At 35.5% G+C, this 18,754-nt stretch overlaps 1 protein-coding gene across 1 annotated transcript in view; it reads right to left on the bottom strand.

Annotated features, from left to right (window-relative positions):
* Positions 1–18,754, bottom strand: part of sema6ba (sema domain, transmembrane domain (TM), and cytoplasmic domain, (semaphorin) 6Ba) — a 171,799-nt gene that overhangs the window by 36,316 nt on the left and 116,729 nt on the right. The window contains exons 6-10 of the mRNA XM_067362500.1: positions 14,818–14,916; positions 11,443–11,533; positions 11,014–11,133; positions 6,121–6,209; positions 2,257–2,474 (exon numbers count right to left, since the gene is read on the bottom strand). Of these exons, the coding sequence (XP_067218601.1) occupies positions 2,257–2,474; positions 6,121–6,209; positions 11,014–11,133; positions 11,443–11,533; positions 14,818–14,916 (617 nt within the window). The remainder of the gene's footprint in view (positions 1–2,256; positions 2,475–6,120; positions 6,210–11,013; positions 11,134–11,442; positions 11,534–14,817; positions 14,917–18,754) is intronic.

Raw genomic sequence — 18,754 nt, 5'->3', positions numbered from 1 at the left:
GATTTTTTAAGATGCAATTTTGAGTTTATGTCTCACAATTCTGACTTTATAACGCAATTGTGAGTTTATATCTCACAATTTTGAGTTTATATCTTGCAATTCTGACTTTTTACGGCAAATGCGAGTTTATATCAGGCAATTCTGATTTTTTAAGATGCAATTGTGAGTTTATATCTCACAATTCTGACTTTATAACGCAATTGCATGTTTATATCTAGCAATTCCAACTTTATAACACAATTGCGAGTTTATATCTCACAATTCTGATTTTATAATGCAATTGCGAGTTTATATCAAGCAATTCTGATTTTATGAGATGCAACTGCGAGTTTATATCTCACAATTCTGACTTTATAACGCAATTGCATGTTTATATCTAGCAATTCTGACTTTATAATGCAATTGCGAGTTTGTCACAATTCCAACTTTATAAAACAATTGTGAGTTTATATCAAGCAATTCTGATTTTTTAACGCAATTGCGAGTTTATATTAAGCAATTCTGATTTTATGAGATGCAACTGCGAGTTTATATCTCACAATTCTGACTTTATAACACAATTGCTAGTTTATATCAAGCAATTCTGATTTTATCAGACGCTGTTGTGTTTATATCACAATTTTGTGTTTATATCTCACTATTCTGACTTTATAACACATTTGCGAGTTTATATCAAGCAATTTTGAGTTTATAACGCGAATGCGAGTTTATATCAAGCAATTCTGAGTTTATAACGCAATTGCGTGTTTATATCTCACAATTGACTTTATAACGAAATTCTGAGTTTGTCTCGCAATTCTGACTTTATAACGCAATTGTGAGTTTATGTCTCACAATTTTGAGTTTATATCTCGCAATTCTGACTTTTTACGGCAAATGCGAGTTTATATCAAGCAATTCTGATTTTATAAGATGCAAATGTGAGTTTATATCTCACAATTTTGAGTTTATATCACTCAATTCTGACTTTATAAGAGGCAATTGCAAGTGTATATCGCACAATTGTGAGTTTAAATCTCGCAATCCAGGGACAAAATGTCAGAATTGTGAGATAAAAAGTCTCAATCACCTTTTTGTATTTTTCTATATTGTGGCAGAAACAAGCTTCCATGTATTACTTATGAAAGGGAGAAAGTTCACATTTCTCTAGATTTATACAGACACACATAAAGGTTGTTTGTAGCACTCCGTCACTTTCTTTGACTCTCGCTTTCTTTGCACATTTTGACAGATGTCACAACTGCTACTGTAATCTACAGCACAATGTAAGCTGGCCATTTACAACCCTGTGGAAAGCGGATCAGTGTTTTGCCCATTGTTAAAATGTGTTTATGGCATTTCTTAACATCCCTGATAACTGAATTTTAAACAGTCTTTCTCTTGAGACAATCAAACTCTCATGACTCTTCGCTTTGTCTTTCTTCTGGAGGAAAAAAAGCCCTTTTAGGCAGACTATCAAAAGAACAAAATCCAAATTGCCTTGAAATTGGATTCATTCGTGCTGCTCGGGTTCAAAACAGACTAATAAGAAGCTAAATCACAGAGGAACGAGCGTACGTGCGTGTGTAGAACCGTTTTCCATTTCCCTTCAATTTAGTTATGTTTCGTAATCTTTACACATTTAAGCAGCGAAAGTCACAAAAACATGTCCAGATCATTTTTCACCACCAAAAGAAATAATATTTTGCTTAAAGAAAAAGAACATTCATTCTCATTACCATAATGAAAATAATCTCATTCTCACAACCGTATAATTACTGAAAAGTTTTTGTGCTTAATTGTCATGTCAAATAAAATAAAATAATAAAATAAACAAGCAAACAAATAATAAATAAATAAATAAAAATACATAAATAATAAATACATAAACAAATAATAATAAAAAAAAATAATTAAAAAGATAAATAAATTAATAAAAAATAAACAAAAATATATTTATATATATTTTCATATATATACATACGTACATGCATTATGGCCCAGACATGTACTTGAGAAATTCACCTTTACAGTGCTTCAAAAAAAAAAAGTAGTAACCGGACACATCTTGGAACGGAAACTGATAAGACAATAAATGGTGCCAATATGATCTGAGGAAATAACCTTCTCAAAGGTTTTTGTCCTTATTTGCATCAGGGCTATTGAATCGCATTACTGTCTCATCTGCATTCATCATTCACACACACAGATCGTTCCACTATACTGCAAATGATCACACCATGCTCTTTAGTATTCATCCTGTATGAGTGTGTGTACCTGTTCGAGGGTGTTGAAAAGACCCCCAGGATGACGTCTCTGCCCTGCATGCGTATGATGGGGCTGGTGGACTGCAGCAGGTTGAAGTAGAAGTGCGAGTCTCCAGGGATTGAGCAGTTCAGACGTGCTTTCAGAAACGACGTCCACTGGCGCTCTAACACACGCTGAGAGCCGCCCAAATCACCTTTACACACACGTGCCACGCGAGACACCATCACCTGACGCACACACAAACACATTCAAAAAGAAAACAGATCCTTTTTATTGCACACAAACTCTTTTTAGTACCAGAATCTAAGTGACTATTCACTGGAGAACTGCTTTTCAACCTAACACTTCAATTGTGAGAATTCAGTCTTTTGACAACAGTGTAAAAAACTTAAAGGGGCCATATTCTTTATTTTTTTCTCTTCGCAGAATTTGACTTCTAATGTCAGTAAAGGCTTCTTGTGCCAAAAGCAGTCATAATTTAGTTTTACTTAGCCATTTTCTAACCTCTCTCTGACACTTAAATTAAAAAATGCCTTTGCAACTGGACCTTTACTATACTATACCTTTAATATGTAAATGACCTCTGTTATGATTGGCTGACCTCTGAGTACGGTGTGGGGCACTATCAAGTTCCTTAATTGGGTTGCTGTGTGTGTTTGTCACAAGCGTCAAATGTAATTGATCTTTTGACATGCACACACTGCATTAATATAGTTTCCCGCTGTTGTTGCATACTAACCATCATCCTACCACTGCTTCTTTGTTTTTTTATTTCGGGTCCTAATTAAGAGAAGACAAGCACATGACACTTTGTGCCGTGCTGCTTATATTTATCAAGCAGTAAAAACTGCTGGGACATTTGTCCTGCATCACTTCACAGACAATGAATAGGAGAATTTTAGAATGACACGAAAGTCATTTATGACACTATATTCAACAACAACAGTATGACCCATGTGACATACATCATTAAGCCATTTCTACGTCATCGCATATGCGCAGAACTTTCCAGTTTCAGTTTTCAATCCGATCAAGTATTACATGTCGAATGGATTAGAAAAGGTTTAAACCACCTCATACAATCCGAATTACATTTCAATTGGAATTTGGACAAATCATTCCGATTGATGTGGTTACTGTGCTACTAGTTCGATTACAAACGGATTATTAGGGTCCATGTAAACGCAGCTACTGTAGGTGCTTTCATGTATACACACTCTCTGCATTAAAGTGTGAGACATTTGTGCTAAAATGTGCCACTCAAATGGTGATGGTTGGTCTGACATACTTTCAAAAATTCTTATCTACTCTTATAATTGGATCTACTGGTGTTTAGGAGTAATAGTATATATCCTACACCTTATTCATTAACAGTAACGGGCTGGTCAAACTGCCGAACACTGAGTAGGTGTCGTTGATGTGTACACTGCCATTCAAAAGTTTAGGTCAGTAAGACTTTCTTTTTCAAAGAAATTAATACTTTTGCTCTGACAACGGAAGTGATTTCTAGCACTCATTGAAGTATAAGCACAAGACATCACTGCCGTTGTCAGAGCGCGATCAGACCTCACTAAACGAGTGCTGAACGCAGTTGGACATAGTGGTGCTTTAGATGTAAAAAGTGATATAAATACTGTTCGGTTTCTCACACAAACCAATTGTTTCGTGTCTTAGGACATCAATGTGTCGTCACGAGCTGCAGGGTTTAATTTGGATTTGTCTAAGCAAGTTTTATTTACTCTTATAAAAGAAGTTCCCATTGACTCACATTATAAGACTGACAGACGGCAACGGTTGGAGTTAAAAATCATCATTTGTGTTCTACTGAAGAAACAAAGTCACCTACATCTTGGATGCGCTGGAGGTAAGCAGATAAACATCAAATTTTCATTTTTGGGTGAACTATCACTTTAAAGGAACACTCCACTTTTTTTGAAAATAGGCTCATTTTCCAACTCCCCTCGAGTTAAACAGTTGAGTTTTACCGCTTTCGAATCCATTCAGCCGATCTCCGGTTCTGGCGGTACCACTTTTAGCATAGCTTAGCATAGTTCATTGAATCTGATTAGACCGTTAGCATCGCGCTTAAAAATGACCAAAGAGTTTTGATATTTTTCCTTGATTATTACGCCTGAATGAGAGTATAGTTCCTAGCCATATCAGCCTAGAAAATCGCAACTTTCCATTTTCTGTCGGTCTTAGTACACAATGTAACTACAGAAGAGTCAAGTTTTAAATAGGAAAAATATCAAAACTCTTTGGTCATTTTTAAGCGCGATGCTAACGGTCTAATCAGATTCAATGAACTATGCTAAGCTATGCTAAAAGTGGTACCGCCAGAACCGGAGATCGGCTGAATGGATTCGAAAACGGTAAAACTCAACTGTTTAACTCTAGGGAGCTGGAAAATGAGCCTATTTCCAAAAAAGTGGAGTGTTCCTTTAAAGGTGCAATATGTAATATTGTCTGTCCGCTAGAGGTCGCTAGAGGCCTATTCAAAACAAAGGCGTAGCTTGATGACACCAAGTTAACGCAGCTCTGTTTATCATATTAGATACATTTGAGTGTGTTGAAAATGATGTTATAATGTTACTCTATGGCTTGTGTTGATAAATGGCATGCAATTAATTTTAAAACGTATTGTATGATGGAGAAAATTCTGTGTTACTTTTACAAAAAAATAAAGCTGCATCTGATTATGCTAATGTTAGCTACTTCACAAAATAGTGTTTTTCACTGAGGCATGGTACTCGCAAAAAATCAAGAAAACTAGATTTAAACAATAAGACTAAACGTGTTGAGCTATATAACATTAATTAGTTTTCTGTCTATAAATATATCAAAACAGTTGTTCTCTTGTCTATTAAAACATGTAAATATTAAAGCGTCTTTGGATTTTCCATGGTTTCTACAAAATAAAAACGGAAACCGAGGGTAATGCGAATATGACGCAATTGACAGGCGACTCCTCACACGTCCCGGAGCTTTGGTTAAAATTGCAATTTTCTCATGATTTACAAATTGTTGGAAACATTTGGGATATAGTGTTAGTACTCAAGTGAACAAAATATATAACACTGGCCTAGTGCTTTTTGGATATTTTACTGCAAAATTCTTACATATTGCACCTTTAATTGTACATGAATCTCTTATCTGTTTACACTTTGTTGGTTATAATGAAAGGATTTGCATTGAACAAAACAAAACCTTGTGTGTTTTAATCAGTGTTCAGGCAGATTCTGACTAACATACTGACTAGCACCTCTGATTGGCCACTGTGTTCATGCACTCAACAGATACGACTGTGATCGGCTACAATGATCAACACTTGTAAAAACACACTGTAAATAGAAACCATTGACGCTCAAACAAACACGAACGAGAGCGTACTGAATATTTGTACTACTGGTACTGCACAAACATACTACCGTTTTAGTACCGACTGGTACCGATACATTTGACAAACCTATTTACGATGTTACAAAAGATTTCTATTTCAAATAAATGCTGTTGTTTTGAACTTTTTATTCATCAAAGAATCCTGAAAAAATCATGCTTTCCTCAAGAATATTAAGCAGCACAACTGTTTTCAACATTGATAATAACAAGAAATGTTTCTTGAGCAGCAAATCAGCATATTAGAATGATTTCTGAAGGATCATGTGACACTGAAGACTGGAGTAATGATGCTGAAAATTCAGCTTTGCATCACAGGAATAAATTACACTTTAACAAATATTCAAATAGAAAACATATATTTGAAATTGTAATAATATTCTGATTATGATCAAATAAAAGCTAACTTCTTTCAAAATCATTAAAAAAAACTTTTGAATGGCAGTGTAAATGTCCACCTGAATATTTCTTTCTTACCTTCTCCAGGTAGTTGAACTCCATGGCCATCTCCCTGAAGAAGAAGTAGATATGAGGCCCCCATTCCACGGCACTCACAAAATAAGGCTCTGCAAAACACACACAAACGCAGACTTTAATTTTCTGAAGGCGTCCTATGGAGAAATTGAAGCTCAAATAAGTAAACACTCATCAGTCATTATAAAGACATTTCATCTGAACAAACAACATATGCACAGTCCCAGAGGGAGGCAGGGAGAGGAAGAGATATACAGCGAGAGCATGGCACAAACATGAGTGAATGAGGCAGAGATCGTCCTCATAAAACATGCATGTCCTCTTAAATAAAGCAAAGAGAGCGAAGAGAGGACATTCAGAGGTCTTGGCCTCTCCTCTCTCTCTCCTTGAGCAGAATGTGCTTCATAAAGCAGACGCAGGTCTTTGTGGCTCAAACCGGGATGTCGGTCTTACTCTCTGAATGATTCTTTTATAGATATATTCATCTCATAGCTCTCCAGCATTCAAAGTTCAAAAAGAGAGCTCTAAATTATACACACATCCACCCTATTCTCATCCGAACGAGGCTCAGAGAGCTCTGTGCAGTTTTCTGTGGCTACAAGGTCTCACATATTTGTGGAAAAACAACTCAGGTAAAAACAAAAAAAAAAAATACAAAATAAAAAAACCCATTTGGTTTCGTTAGCACTCTCTGTGTGTCTGGTGTGAAATCACACTCAAAATTCGCTGCTGTGAACTGCTTCCTCAAACTATTTTAAAACCCACAAAACAAAACCCCACTTCAGACTGACAGGTGTAGATTGCAGAGCGATGAAGATGGAATCCATTTTACTACAGTAAACATTTCCTGAAACAACTTCAAAAGAATAATACAGGTTAAGTGCAGCTATTGACAGTTTATGTGAGCATTAGCACAGAAAATAAGTTCCCTCATTTGAATCTGTTGCTGTATCACTAAAAATAATGTTTAAAATACACAAAAATAGTGTTAACGCTGTCATGACCAATTAAACCCAGTTACTTTCGCTCTTTATCCATTTGAAGAAGGCGACATGTGGGACGTGATGTAACTAAGAATGGGAATGGGCAATCATGCATAACAAGTGTCTGGTTTTTGTGGATAGTTTTTTGTAATAAAAAGTTATTTCACTTATTTCTTTGTTGATTATCTGTCAGTTATCCTATTGAAAGGCTATATTTAATGTCCATTAATCACAATGGTAAAACACAGCGTGTCTAGTTAATAGACATGAAACAGACAAATTATACAGGGCTTCTTTAAAATAGTCAATCAAACAATCCACTGACTAGTTGATCTTGAAAATATGTAGTTTTGCACATCCACAAAACACTTTAAATGGAGCTGAGCTTTTAGAACTACAGTACAGTGTACATGCAAGTCCAGCAACGTAAAGAGTCCACTTCAAAAGGACAATTTAGAACAACATCTAATAAAATATTTAAATATGTTTTCTCAAAATTATTTGAATTATTTTAGAAAATCCCCAAATAAAGATATGAACATAAGACTGAAGACTGGTGAACATAATTATTAAATCAAATGTATTTAATACAAAATACAGTTAAACAGTAATATTGTGAAATATTATTACAATTATGGAAAATAACTTTTCTATTTTAATATATTTTAAAATGTACTTAAACTGAATTTTCAGGATCATTACTCCACATGAAATCAATCTAATATACTGATTTGGTAAGAAACATTTCATATTATTTCATATTACACATATCACAGATTATTAATAGAAATTTCAGAACACCGTTTATTTGATACAGATTTTTTCCTTTCTAACATGATACATGTCCTTACTATCACTTTTGATCAAAGAGTTCTGGTTGAATAAAAGTATAAATTTCTTTTAAAACAAAACTGACTCCAAAACGTTTGAATGGGAGTGTTCTTTGCTGTGGCAGATGAAAGCACTGAAAAAACCCTCAGTGCATTAAGCATTTTTAAACATATTTTCTGTTTTTTTTTTTTTGAGAGATGAATCAGAATTACTTTCTGTGGTATGCCACAAATGCCTAAGAACATTCCTTTAATAAGATAAAAAGGGAGAAAGAAAAAAATAAAGAACTGAACAGATGACAAATAATCATAATATGTTTGTATTGCCAAGCCAGGCCTTGAGCCACGAGGGGGCAAAAGGGGGCACTGCCCCCTCAGATCTGATTTTTTCCATATGTTCCCCTTCCACCCCCAAAACGTGATCAATTTTAACCCTTTGACGCATACGATCACATCAGTGTGACTAGAACATTCAGTGCGTCATTTGATCAACTGCTAAATTCAAAAGTGTTTTCACGCTTTGGCTAACGCTGAGCCAGACATGTACACGCTCAGTGCTTTTCATATCACAACTATTCAGTGTTTTCAAATAATGTTTATTTTAGCTTTTAGACATTTAAATACACATTGAAAAACATTTATAGTTTGTAAAATACACAATGATGTATGGAAGAAGCATTATTAATAATCCTTTCTATTATAATTTAACAATGTGTTTTATTCATATCAGATATACATTATCATTGTGTAGGTAACTATAAAGATTACTCTATTCTTCTCCCAGTTCACCAGCCACTTACTTTTATGTAATTTGGGAGGATTTGGTAATAATTTACTATATGTAAATCCGACAGATCTGATTCTCTGAACTGTGATGCAAACCAACATGGCGGCACTCGTCGCGCATTATAGATCAACTAACATAATCGTTATAAAGATGTTTAAATGACAAAACACAGTCACTTATATCTGACAATCAATTATATATTATTATATAATTTAAATTATATATATATATATATATATATATATATATATTTCTTAGATATATTCAGTACTGTGCAGAAGTCTTAGGCACGTCACTATTTTCACCCCCAAAAAAGGGTTTTAAGCCAGTTATTTATATCTTTTGCTATAGTGTGTCAGTAGGAAATATCAGCTCGCATTTCCAAACATTCATTTTGCCATTAATTGTAATAATCCGGTGAGATTTTTGAATACACAAGAAATCTGACAACAGCTGGTGCTCCACACGGAGATCTGATCTCACCATAATAGAGTCTGTCTGTGATTACATGAAGAAACAGATGAAACTGAGACAAACTACATCCAGAAGAACTGTGGCCTTGTCTCCAAAACGCTTGAAGAAACCGACCTTTTTTGGGGAAACCAAAGCATTTTGGGGGGGGGGTGAAAATACTGACATGCCTAAGACATATATATATATATATATATATACACACAGTGGGTACGGAAAGTATTCAGACCCCCTTAAATTTTTCACTCTTTGTTATATTGCAGCCATTTGCTAAAATCATTTAAGTTCATTTTTTTTCTCATTGATGTATACACAGCACCCCATATTGACAGAAAAACACAGAATTGTTGACATTTTTGCAGATTTATTAAAAAAGAAAAACTGAAATATCACATGGTCCTAAGTATTCAGACCCTTTGCTCAGTTTTTAGTAGAAGCACCCTTTTGATCTAATACAGCCATGAGTCTTTTTGGGAAAGATGCAACAAGTTTTTCACACCTGGATTTGGGGATCCTCTGCCATTCCTCCTTGCAGATCCTCTTCAGTTCTGTCAGGTTGGATGGTAAACATTGGTGGACAGCCATTTTTAGGTCTCTCCAGAGATGCTCAATTGGGTTTAAGTCAGGGCTCTGGCTGGGCCATTCAAGAACAGTCACGGAGTTGTTGTGAAGCCACTCCTTCGTTATTTTAGCTGTGTGCTTAGGGTCATTGTCTTGTTGGAAGGTAAACCTTCGGCCCAGTCTGAGGTCCTGAGCACTCTGGAGAAGGTTTTCGTCCAGGATATCCCTGAACGTGGCCGCATTCATCTTTCCCTCGATTGCAACCAGTCGTCCTGTCCCTGCAGCTGAAAAACACCCCCACAGCATGATGCTCTCACCACCATGCTTCACTGTTGGGACTGTATTGGACAGGTGATGAGCAGTGCCTGGTTTTCTCCACACATACCGCTTAGAATTAAGGCCAAAAAGTTAAATCTTGGTCTCATCAGACCAGAAAATCTTATTTCTCACCATCTTGTAGTCCTTCAGGCGGGCTTTCATGTGTCTTGCACTGAGGAGAGGCTTCCGTCGGCCCAATCTGCCATAAAGCCCCGACTGGTGGAGGGCTGCAGTGCAACTTTCTCCCATCTCCTGACTGCATCTCTGGAGCTCAGCCACAGTGATCTTTGGGTTCTTCTTTACCTCTCTCACCAAGGCTCTTCTCCCTCAATAGCTCAGTTTGGCCGGACGGCCAGCTTTAGGAAGGGTTCTGGTTGTCCCAAACATCTTCCATTTAAGGATTATGGAGGCCACTGTGCTCTTAGGAACCTTAAGTGCAGCAGAATGTTTTTTTGTAACCTTGGCCAGATCTGTGCCTTGCCACAATTCTGTCTCTGAGCTCTTCAGGCAGTTCCTTTGACCTCATGATTCTCATTTGCTCTGACATGCACTGTGAGCTGTAAGGTCTTATATAGACAGGTGTGTGGCTTTTCTAATCAAGTCCAATCAGTATAATCAAACACAGCTGTACTCAAATGAAGGTGTAGAACCATCTCAAGGATGATCAGAAGAAATGGAGTTAAATATATGAGTGTCACAGCAAAGGGTCTGAATACTTAGGACCATGTGATATTTCCGTTTTTCTTTTTTAATAAATCTGCAAAAATGTCAACAATTCTGTGTTTTTCTGTCAATATGGGGTGCTGTGTGTACATTAATGAGAAAAAAAATGAACTTAAATGATTTTAGCAAATGGCTGCAATATAACAAAGAGTAAAAATGTAAGGGGGTCTGAATACTTTCTGTACCCACTGTATATGTGTGTGTGAAATATATATTATAGTACCTCTGAACCATTTGGAATCATGTTTGATCGTGCGCAGGGCCGGACTCTCTCCTAGACTGCGGTAAATGACAGCATCGATGGCCAGGAAGTCAGTCACTGTGCCTGTGAACAAACTGCCCTCTGGGGTCAAAGGGCAGAGGTCAGTGGTCAATAACCAGAAGTGAGCATCGACATTGTGCCATGATGATATATGTGTTTGAAAAGTCCTTGAGCATAATGATGTTATGAAAATGGTTAAATACATTTATGGAGGCAAATTAAAACAGCTATAAATGAGGCGTTATTAAATATTATTATGTTGTGTATCTACTGGGTGTATGGCTCTTATTATCATCACAGATTAAAGAGTGATAAAAAAAATCAGAACATCATGTGAATAATGCGAGGTTAGGTTAGAACCATTACATGGCCAGAAATGTGTGCCATTACCTGCAAACAGAGCCACGTTAGCGTGTTTGGGATCATATGGACATCGGGCCATTCCGCTGATGGGTTCTCCAACTAATTCCAGAGTGTCTCTCTGAACAAACACACACATACTCTTTGTGAGGATGGGATATGACACTCTCTGAGAGGATGATAGCTGTTATAAACCACACATAGAGTATCTCCAAACACATTCACAAGTGCTGCTATCATTTCTACACGCTTCCAGCAACAGCAGAGAGTGTGAGTGAGCGTGTGCATGTGTGAGAGATGGACCCTTCAAACACAACTGTCTGTCCATTTATCACACAACTAAAACAAACCCACCAACCTGTCTCCAGAAGGGTTTTCTCAATTTTATTTATAACAATAAAACAGTATGGCTTTCATGTCAAGGTATACTGTAAAAAAAGAGGTAACACTTTACAATAAAGTACATTTGTTAACTTTAGTTAATGTATAAGCTGACATGAACTAACAATGAGCAATACATTTGTTACAGTATTTATTAATCTTTGTTAATGTTATAAAAATCCAGCTGTTCATTGTTTGTCATGTTAGTTCACAGTGCATTAGTTAATTAACATTATCTAAGATTAATAAATGCTGTAGAAGTATTGTTCATTCTTAGTTCATTTTAACTAGTTAACTAATGTTAACTAATGAAACCTTATTATAAATTGTTACCAAAAAAGATTTCAGATTTAACTGCAAAATATGAGATGTGGCCTGAAAATAAGGAAATTTCCACATCAAATTTCACCCAAAAAAAAAAAAAAAAATCAATTTAATTAATTACCAAATGACTAACTGAACATTTGGTAGCACTTTATAATAAATGTCCTATAGTTAACATTGATTAAATAAAATGAAAACAATTCAATATTTCAATAGTTCAAAAAGTTCAATATTAGCTGAGGTTCATTAAATAATATTAAAAGATATTAGTAAATGTTGAAATTAACATTTAATAAATGCTTTAGGAGTATTTATCATTGTTAGTTAATGTTAACTAATATAGCTAATAATGTTAACAAATGAAACCTTATTGTAAAGTGTTGACAAAGTCATCATTTCTCTAAATAAAATACATTAATGCTTCATTCTCTTAATGCAAAATACAATTACTTATTTTTTAACATTTGATTTTGGGGTGACATGTAATTCAGACATGTTCCTGACAGATTCAGCCTCAAAACCACTAACACTTTCAATTCAACTCTTAAAAAGAACCTCATCTCCTCTGAACCCTTCAATGTAATTTTGTGCATCCATTTATTGAGTATTAATCGTTGAGTCGATTGCACTTCCATCAATGCTGATTCACGCTCATCAGTGTTAATCCATGTGTTCTAATGAACTGATTCTTTTTAATGATTCGGTGGAACTAATACACAAAGCATATATTAATGACTGGACTGTAAGAGGAAAAAAAATGTTTAGTAGGTGAGTGACATGTTGCAAACAATGCAGAATATATAAATAACATGTAAAGTCATGCACTGCAACCAAGTTGACTAGCAATGGGAATCACGAGAAATGTAAATCACTGTAAAACTGAACAGTGAAATTAATTAAATGAAATTTGATTTACTCAAATAATAATGAAAGTTAACTTTGATTAATAGAAAAAGTTGCGTGAACTCAAAATTTCATTGTAGTAAGCTGAACTTAATATGATTGAGTTGAGTTGCAGCACATTTTTAATTCCCAGCATGCTTTGCATCAGACTGTATAAATAAATGTTGAAATAAAGTGTTATTTTGTGTGTTTTTGCACAAGATTAACATAGGGAGACATAAGTTAGTGTTTAATGTTGTGATTTAAGGGGGTTTTGTTATGTTAGTATTGTAGGGTTATCATTATGGTGAAGAGTAGAGCCTGTGGTTAGGTTGAGGATGGGCTGCAAAACTGTTAAGACCACATATACTGTATGTTGTTTGATTATATACATGCAAATATATAATAACAGTTTCTTTGATAGTTATAATAGCATGTGTTATTTGATATCTAACATTAACCATGATCTGAATGTGATGTTTACATCACCATCAGCCATCTGCTCCGCTTCCACAGCTCTTGGCCCTGCCCTTTTGTCACAAAAAAATTAGTTAGTTTACTTAAATGTTTTTAGGTAATACATTTCCTCAAATGTTTTGACTATTCTGAACTTATTGAGTTTTATAGTGTGGTACTGATTTATCAACAATCCTATTAACAAATATTATTCTTTTAATACTTGAACAATAACTGGTTTTATATACTGTATATATACACTATATATACTCTAAAAATTTAAATTTTACTTTGTAATTAATTGTGAAATTTACTAGCAATTTGGTTCTGCACCATTTTTTAGTGTGCTAAAATATACACAAAAAAAAGTTCAAGATTTGAGTCTTTAAGATTGACTGCTATTGAATAATCTCATAGCTGAAATCTCACATAATATGTTAACGTTTTCCACTAGAATTTTTAACTTAAGCCAATTGGGAGAATTACATTAAACATTCAAAGCAATATTTTGAGTTGATCCAACATAATGTTTTAAGTAAGGTGAAGAATTTTTTTTTTTGCCACAATAAAAACACATTTCTAAGTAACATGAACTTAATAATTGTCAACGTGAATGCAACTATTTAAGTTGATCCAACATAATGTTTTAAGTAAGGTGAAGACGCTTTTTGGACACAATAAAACGCATTTCTAAGTAACATGAACTTACCAAGCACCACTTGTCACCATGATGGTAAATCTCCAAAAACCCACATTAACAGAAACTCTTCTAAATTAGCATAACAAAACACTAATTACTGCTAAATCTCCCTTACCAATAATCTTGTGCAAAAAACATTATATGACACTTAATTTTAGCATTTACTCTCCCTTTCAAGTTCCATGGACAAAGCATGATGGGAAATATAAATCCCAGCCCAGTTTCACTTAACTTAAGTTCGTCTAAATTAAAAGAAGTGTTCATACAACTCAAAACAATGAAACACGTTTACACGTCATCAGATTGTATTTTACATTAACAGAACTTAAAATTAAATACATTTTTTATTAACTGAAAATGTTAAGTCATGATAGTATATCGACTCAATAGGCATAATTTGTGTGTCATCCAAGCTCAATAAAATAACAATTACAAGTAAAAAGTCTAACAGCATTTCAGAGGGTTAGACTTTTTCACAACAATATATATATTTAAGTAATGACTAAAGGTCCCCTGAATTAGTTTTTATACTGTACATATAGTAGGATGAACAGAACTGGATCTTGAGATGTTTGTAGTATTACATTTTACACGCTCTACATGTTTGCTGAGGGTAAACACAGGGGAAACAGTGAAGTGTGCAGGCATTGAGGAACACTCACCGTGTAATTGGCACACAGCGGGTTGAAAGCATTCGTCCCGCACACAAACAGCCCTCCATCATGGCTCAACAGCACCTTAATATAATTACGACACTCCTCCTAAAGTAAACAGAGAGAAATAGGAAAAGTTATTTGTGTTTATACTTACTGTATATATATTGTGGCAAGCAGGGCGGGGCCGAGAGCCGTGGGAATGGAGTGAGGACGGTGGTGCAAGTGTTAACGAGCGTCACCTGTATTTTGCCATAGTAGTGAATGAGTGCCATATTTTTTTATATTATAGTATTTTCACTAGGGGTGCAACAATACGCGTATTCGTATCGAACCGTTCGGTACGAAGCTTTCGGTTCGGTACGCATTATGTACCGAACGGTTCGTTGGACTAATTAATTACATTTGGAAAATAAAAAAGTTTGTGAAATATAATGTTATGCGTTCAACAAGGTAGCCCAATAACCCAAACGACGTAACAGGCAACGCCCATGACACCCCCGAAGAAAAAAAAAACACCAACTTATACGTTTATGTTATGCTGCGTTCAAACCGAACGCGTCTGGGGCGTCTGGAGCGTCTGATTTACATGTGGCTACTCAGGCAGGCGCTCGCTCACTCAGTACGCGCTGAAGGATCTTTGCAAAATGGCTAATGTGTTTAACACATAGACTGTAAAGGTTTAACAGACCAGAAATAGAAGATCGTCCAAATAACCAACAGGTCTGGTGTTTGGGTGCACTTTGGATTCCCTGTAAGCTATATAACATTTTCATTTTTTTATAAGGAGCTGTTTTTGTTTTATCTGTTTCGAGCGTGAGTTTAAAATATTCTAATCTCCCCCCAGAGTGAGTTTTTTTTTTTTTTTTAATGCAACCGTTATTTTAGAACGTTTGCCTTTAATGTTTCCATAGCGACGCGTCTTGTGTATCATTAGCGCTGAGCGCAGCAACAATAACACTGTATGACAGATGGATCGCTATTATTTTGTTTTTCCTTGTTCATTTAAAATATTGACAAACTTGCTTACCATGTTATAAACTATCTGATATTCCGATCCTCAAATATGTGTAAGTGAGTGTGTTTTGTCGTTTAAAAGCCTTTATAAATGATCTTTATCTTGATCTATAACGCGAGATAGGCGCCGCCATCTTAGTTTGCGCTGCAGTTCACAGAGTTCTGTCAGTCGGATTTACAGCAGGTGAATTCATCATTTTCTCCCGAAATATATGCAAGTAAGTGGCTGGTGAACTGGAAGAATAATAGAGTAAACTTTGTAGTTACTTAGGCCCATTATGTGTCTCTGATATGAATAAATATCGGCAAATTGTATATGAATGGATTGTTATTGCTCCTTCCACTGATGTCTGACATCAGTGTGCATTTTATAAACTCTAAATATATTGTTTTAATGGTGCTTATGCGTATATAAATGTCTGAAATATTAAAAGAATGAACGTTAAAGAACGTTATGTGGCTGAAAACACTGCATAGTTGTGATAAAACGTACCGAACCGTACCGTGACACCAGTGTATCGTATCGAACCGAACCGTGAATTTTGTGATCCGTTACACCCCTAATTTTCACTATATTTTCCAAGGAACTTGGTAGGAATAACATGATACATATCTGAGAGTTTGTGGTATTATGATGATTCCATGTCTGATGTAATAAAATAAATAAAATAATATAAAATATAAAATAGATTACAAAACAACAAACTAAATAAAATATTTTAATAGAATCTAAAATTATTTATTATTATTATTTTGTTATTTTATTAATATTACTAATACAGTAGGGTTCAAAGATCTGAGAACATACTGAAAATATGGAAATAACCAAAAAGCTTTAGGATTAAAACTGAAAGAAAGAGAGAATGAGAGTTTGTATACATATGTTATGTCAATATGCATAAACACAATAGAAATGACTATTCCTATTAATTACTGTGTGGAAACAGCGGAAATGATTTCAAACTCTGTGTATTTGTTTTCCTGGGCTGATCTTTTTTGAATCACAATGACTTGGCAGCATTTGACTTTCATGTCATTTAACAAAGTCATTTGAATCCTAATTAAAATTTGAGTGAAGGAGAGAGACAAACAAAAACAGTGTGTGTGTGTGTGTGTATAATGAGTCAGACATGAAAGGATAGGGCACGATGGACAAAAGAATAAGGCTGTAAATATTTACATGGCTTCACAAGTCATTTTCCCCTAGACATCATTATTTTGAGAGCTGTGTTTGTTTTTGAAGACAGACACCAGATAAATAGGTCCCAGCCTGCAGCTCCATCACAGAGCCCACACAGTGGTGATCACCCTAAAACATACATTTTTCTCCTGGTTTTTACATTGTATTTGGACTAGATAGGCACAATGGTGCTGCATGTCTTTGTGTAGCACAGAAACATGAAGTATAGCTGGACTTGAATGCATCATGACGTGAGTCCAGCTATAAAAGCAGTCCTACTGGATAACCAGCTGTGAACACTCATGTATCAAGAATGCCTTTGTTCCCTGACGGACATCAATGGAACGTTTTGAAGTGGTTTTGTGTCTTTTGCTGAAACCTCTGCATGTGGGCCCCAACATGCAGCTCCACCGTAGGGCCCATTCACCACTCTGCCCATTGAGATTGGCTGGGCCTCCTGGTGGAGCTGAAACCCGAGGGGGCCGACACTGAGGTCAGGCTCTTTGAGGTGATTAGCAGGACTGTCAACGGTCTATGTGTTGTTACAGATGCAAGTCCACCGCTCATGGTGTGTGTGTGTGTGTGTGTTTGCACAAGGGATGTAGATCTAAGTGTCGTTACAAATGCATTCAAGCTGCTCACAGCATTAAACACACACTCCCTATTGATAGATCAACTTACAGCATGTGTGTGCATGTGTTTGAATAGAAGAACGGACAGGGATCTTTTCATTTTTGATTAGCTGAAGAGTGTGTGTGTAAGCATATAAAATGACACAAGCTTTCACCTCTTATTACTGTGAGTATTTCCACCTGGATGCTGTAAAAGATTGAGGTTTTGAGGTGTTCTAACATCCCCGTATCAACAATACCAGTTTCTACCCTCTGTGTGTTTTTCTTGGTGATACAGTGCAAACAGCAGCAGCAAAATTAGGCAACAATTTGCCCATAATTACCCACCAATTAGAAGACAATACAGCTGATCTTTAGCCTAAGGGGACATTTACATAACACCGCAATTTTTTATGTGTTTTGGCCATTCATTTACACAACAACTGCATTTTGAGGCTTAATATTAGGCCTTGATTACATCAGCAGGAAAGGAACTCTATTTTAGATACTGAGAAAATTCATGAGAACTAGAACAAATTAAGACGTAAGACATTTATTAAAGGATTAGTTCACTTCAGACTTAAAATTTCCTGGGAATTTACTCACCCCAATGTTATCCAAGATGTTTATGTCTTTCTTTCTTTAGTAGAAAAGAAATGAAGGTTTTTGAGGAAAACATACCAGGATTTTTCTCCATATAGTGGACTTCAACATTTACCAATGGATCAACGGTCCAAATGTCAGGTTCATTGCAGCTTCAAAAGGCTCTACAGGATCCCAACCAAGGAATAAGAGTCTTATCTAGCGAAACGATCAGTCATTTTCTAAAAATTAAAATTGTATACATTTTAACCACAAATGCTCACCTTGCACTAGCTCTGCGATGTGTCACGAATTACGTAATCACATTGGAAAGGTCACGTGTGACACAGGCGGAAGCACTGTGGTAGGACGAAAAACTAAAAATCGTCCAACATCGTTTTTTTTAACCTTTTTTTTTTAAGGCCATTTGACTTAGTCTTTGCACGTTCGCTTTGTAAACACTTGCCTGTGAAGCTCTGGTGAACTCCATGCCCAAGAGGGTTAAAGTTGCCATTGAATTGAAAATTATATTTACCTTGGCATAGTTGAATATCAA

Source organism: Chanodichthys erythropterus, chromosome 16 (assembly GCF_024489055.1).
Source record: "Chanodichthys erythropterus isolate Z2021 chromosome 16, ASM2448905v1, whole genome shotgun sequence".
In the NCBI taxonomy this organism is placed as follows: domain Eukaryota; kingdom Metazoa; phylum Chordata; class Actinopteri; order Cypriniformes; family Xenocyprididae; genus Chanodichthys; species Chanodichthys erythropterus.
Note: the sequence above shows the minus strand (reverse complement) of the source record. Positions and strands in the feature narration are given on the sequence as shown.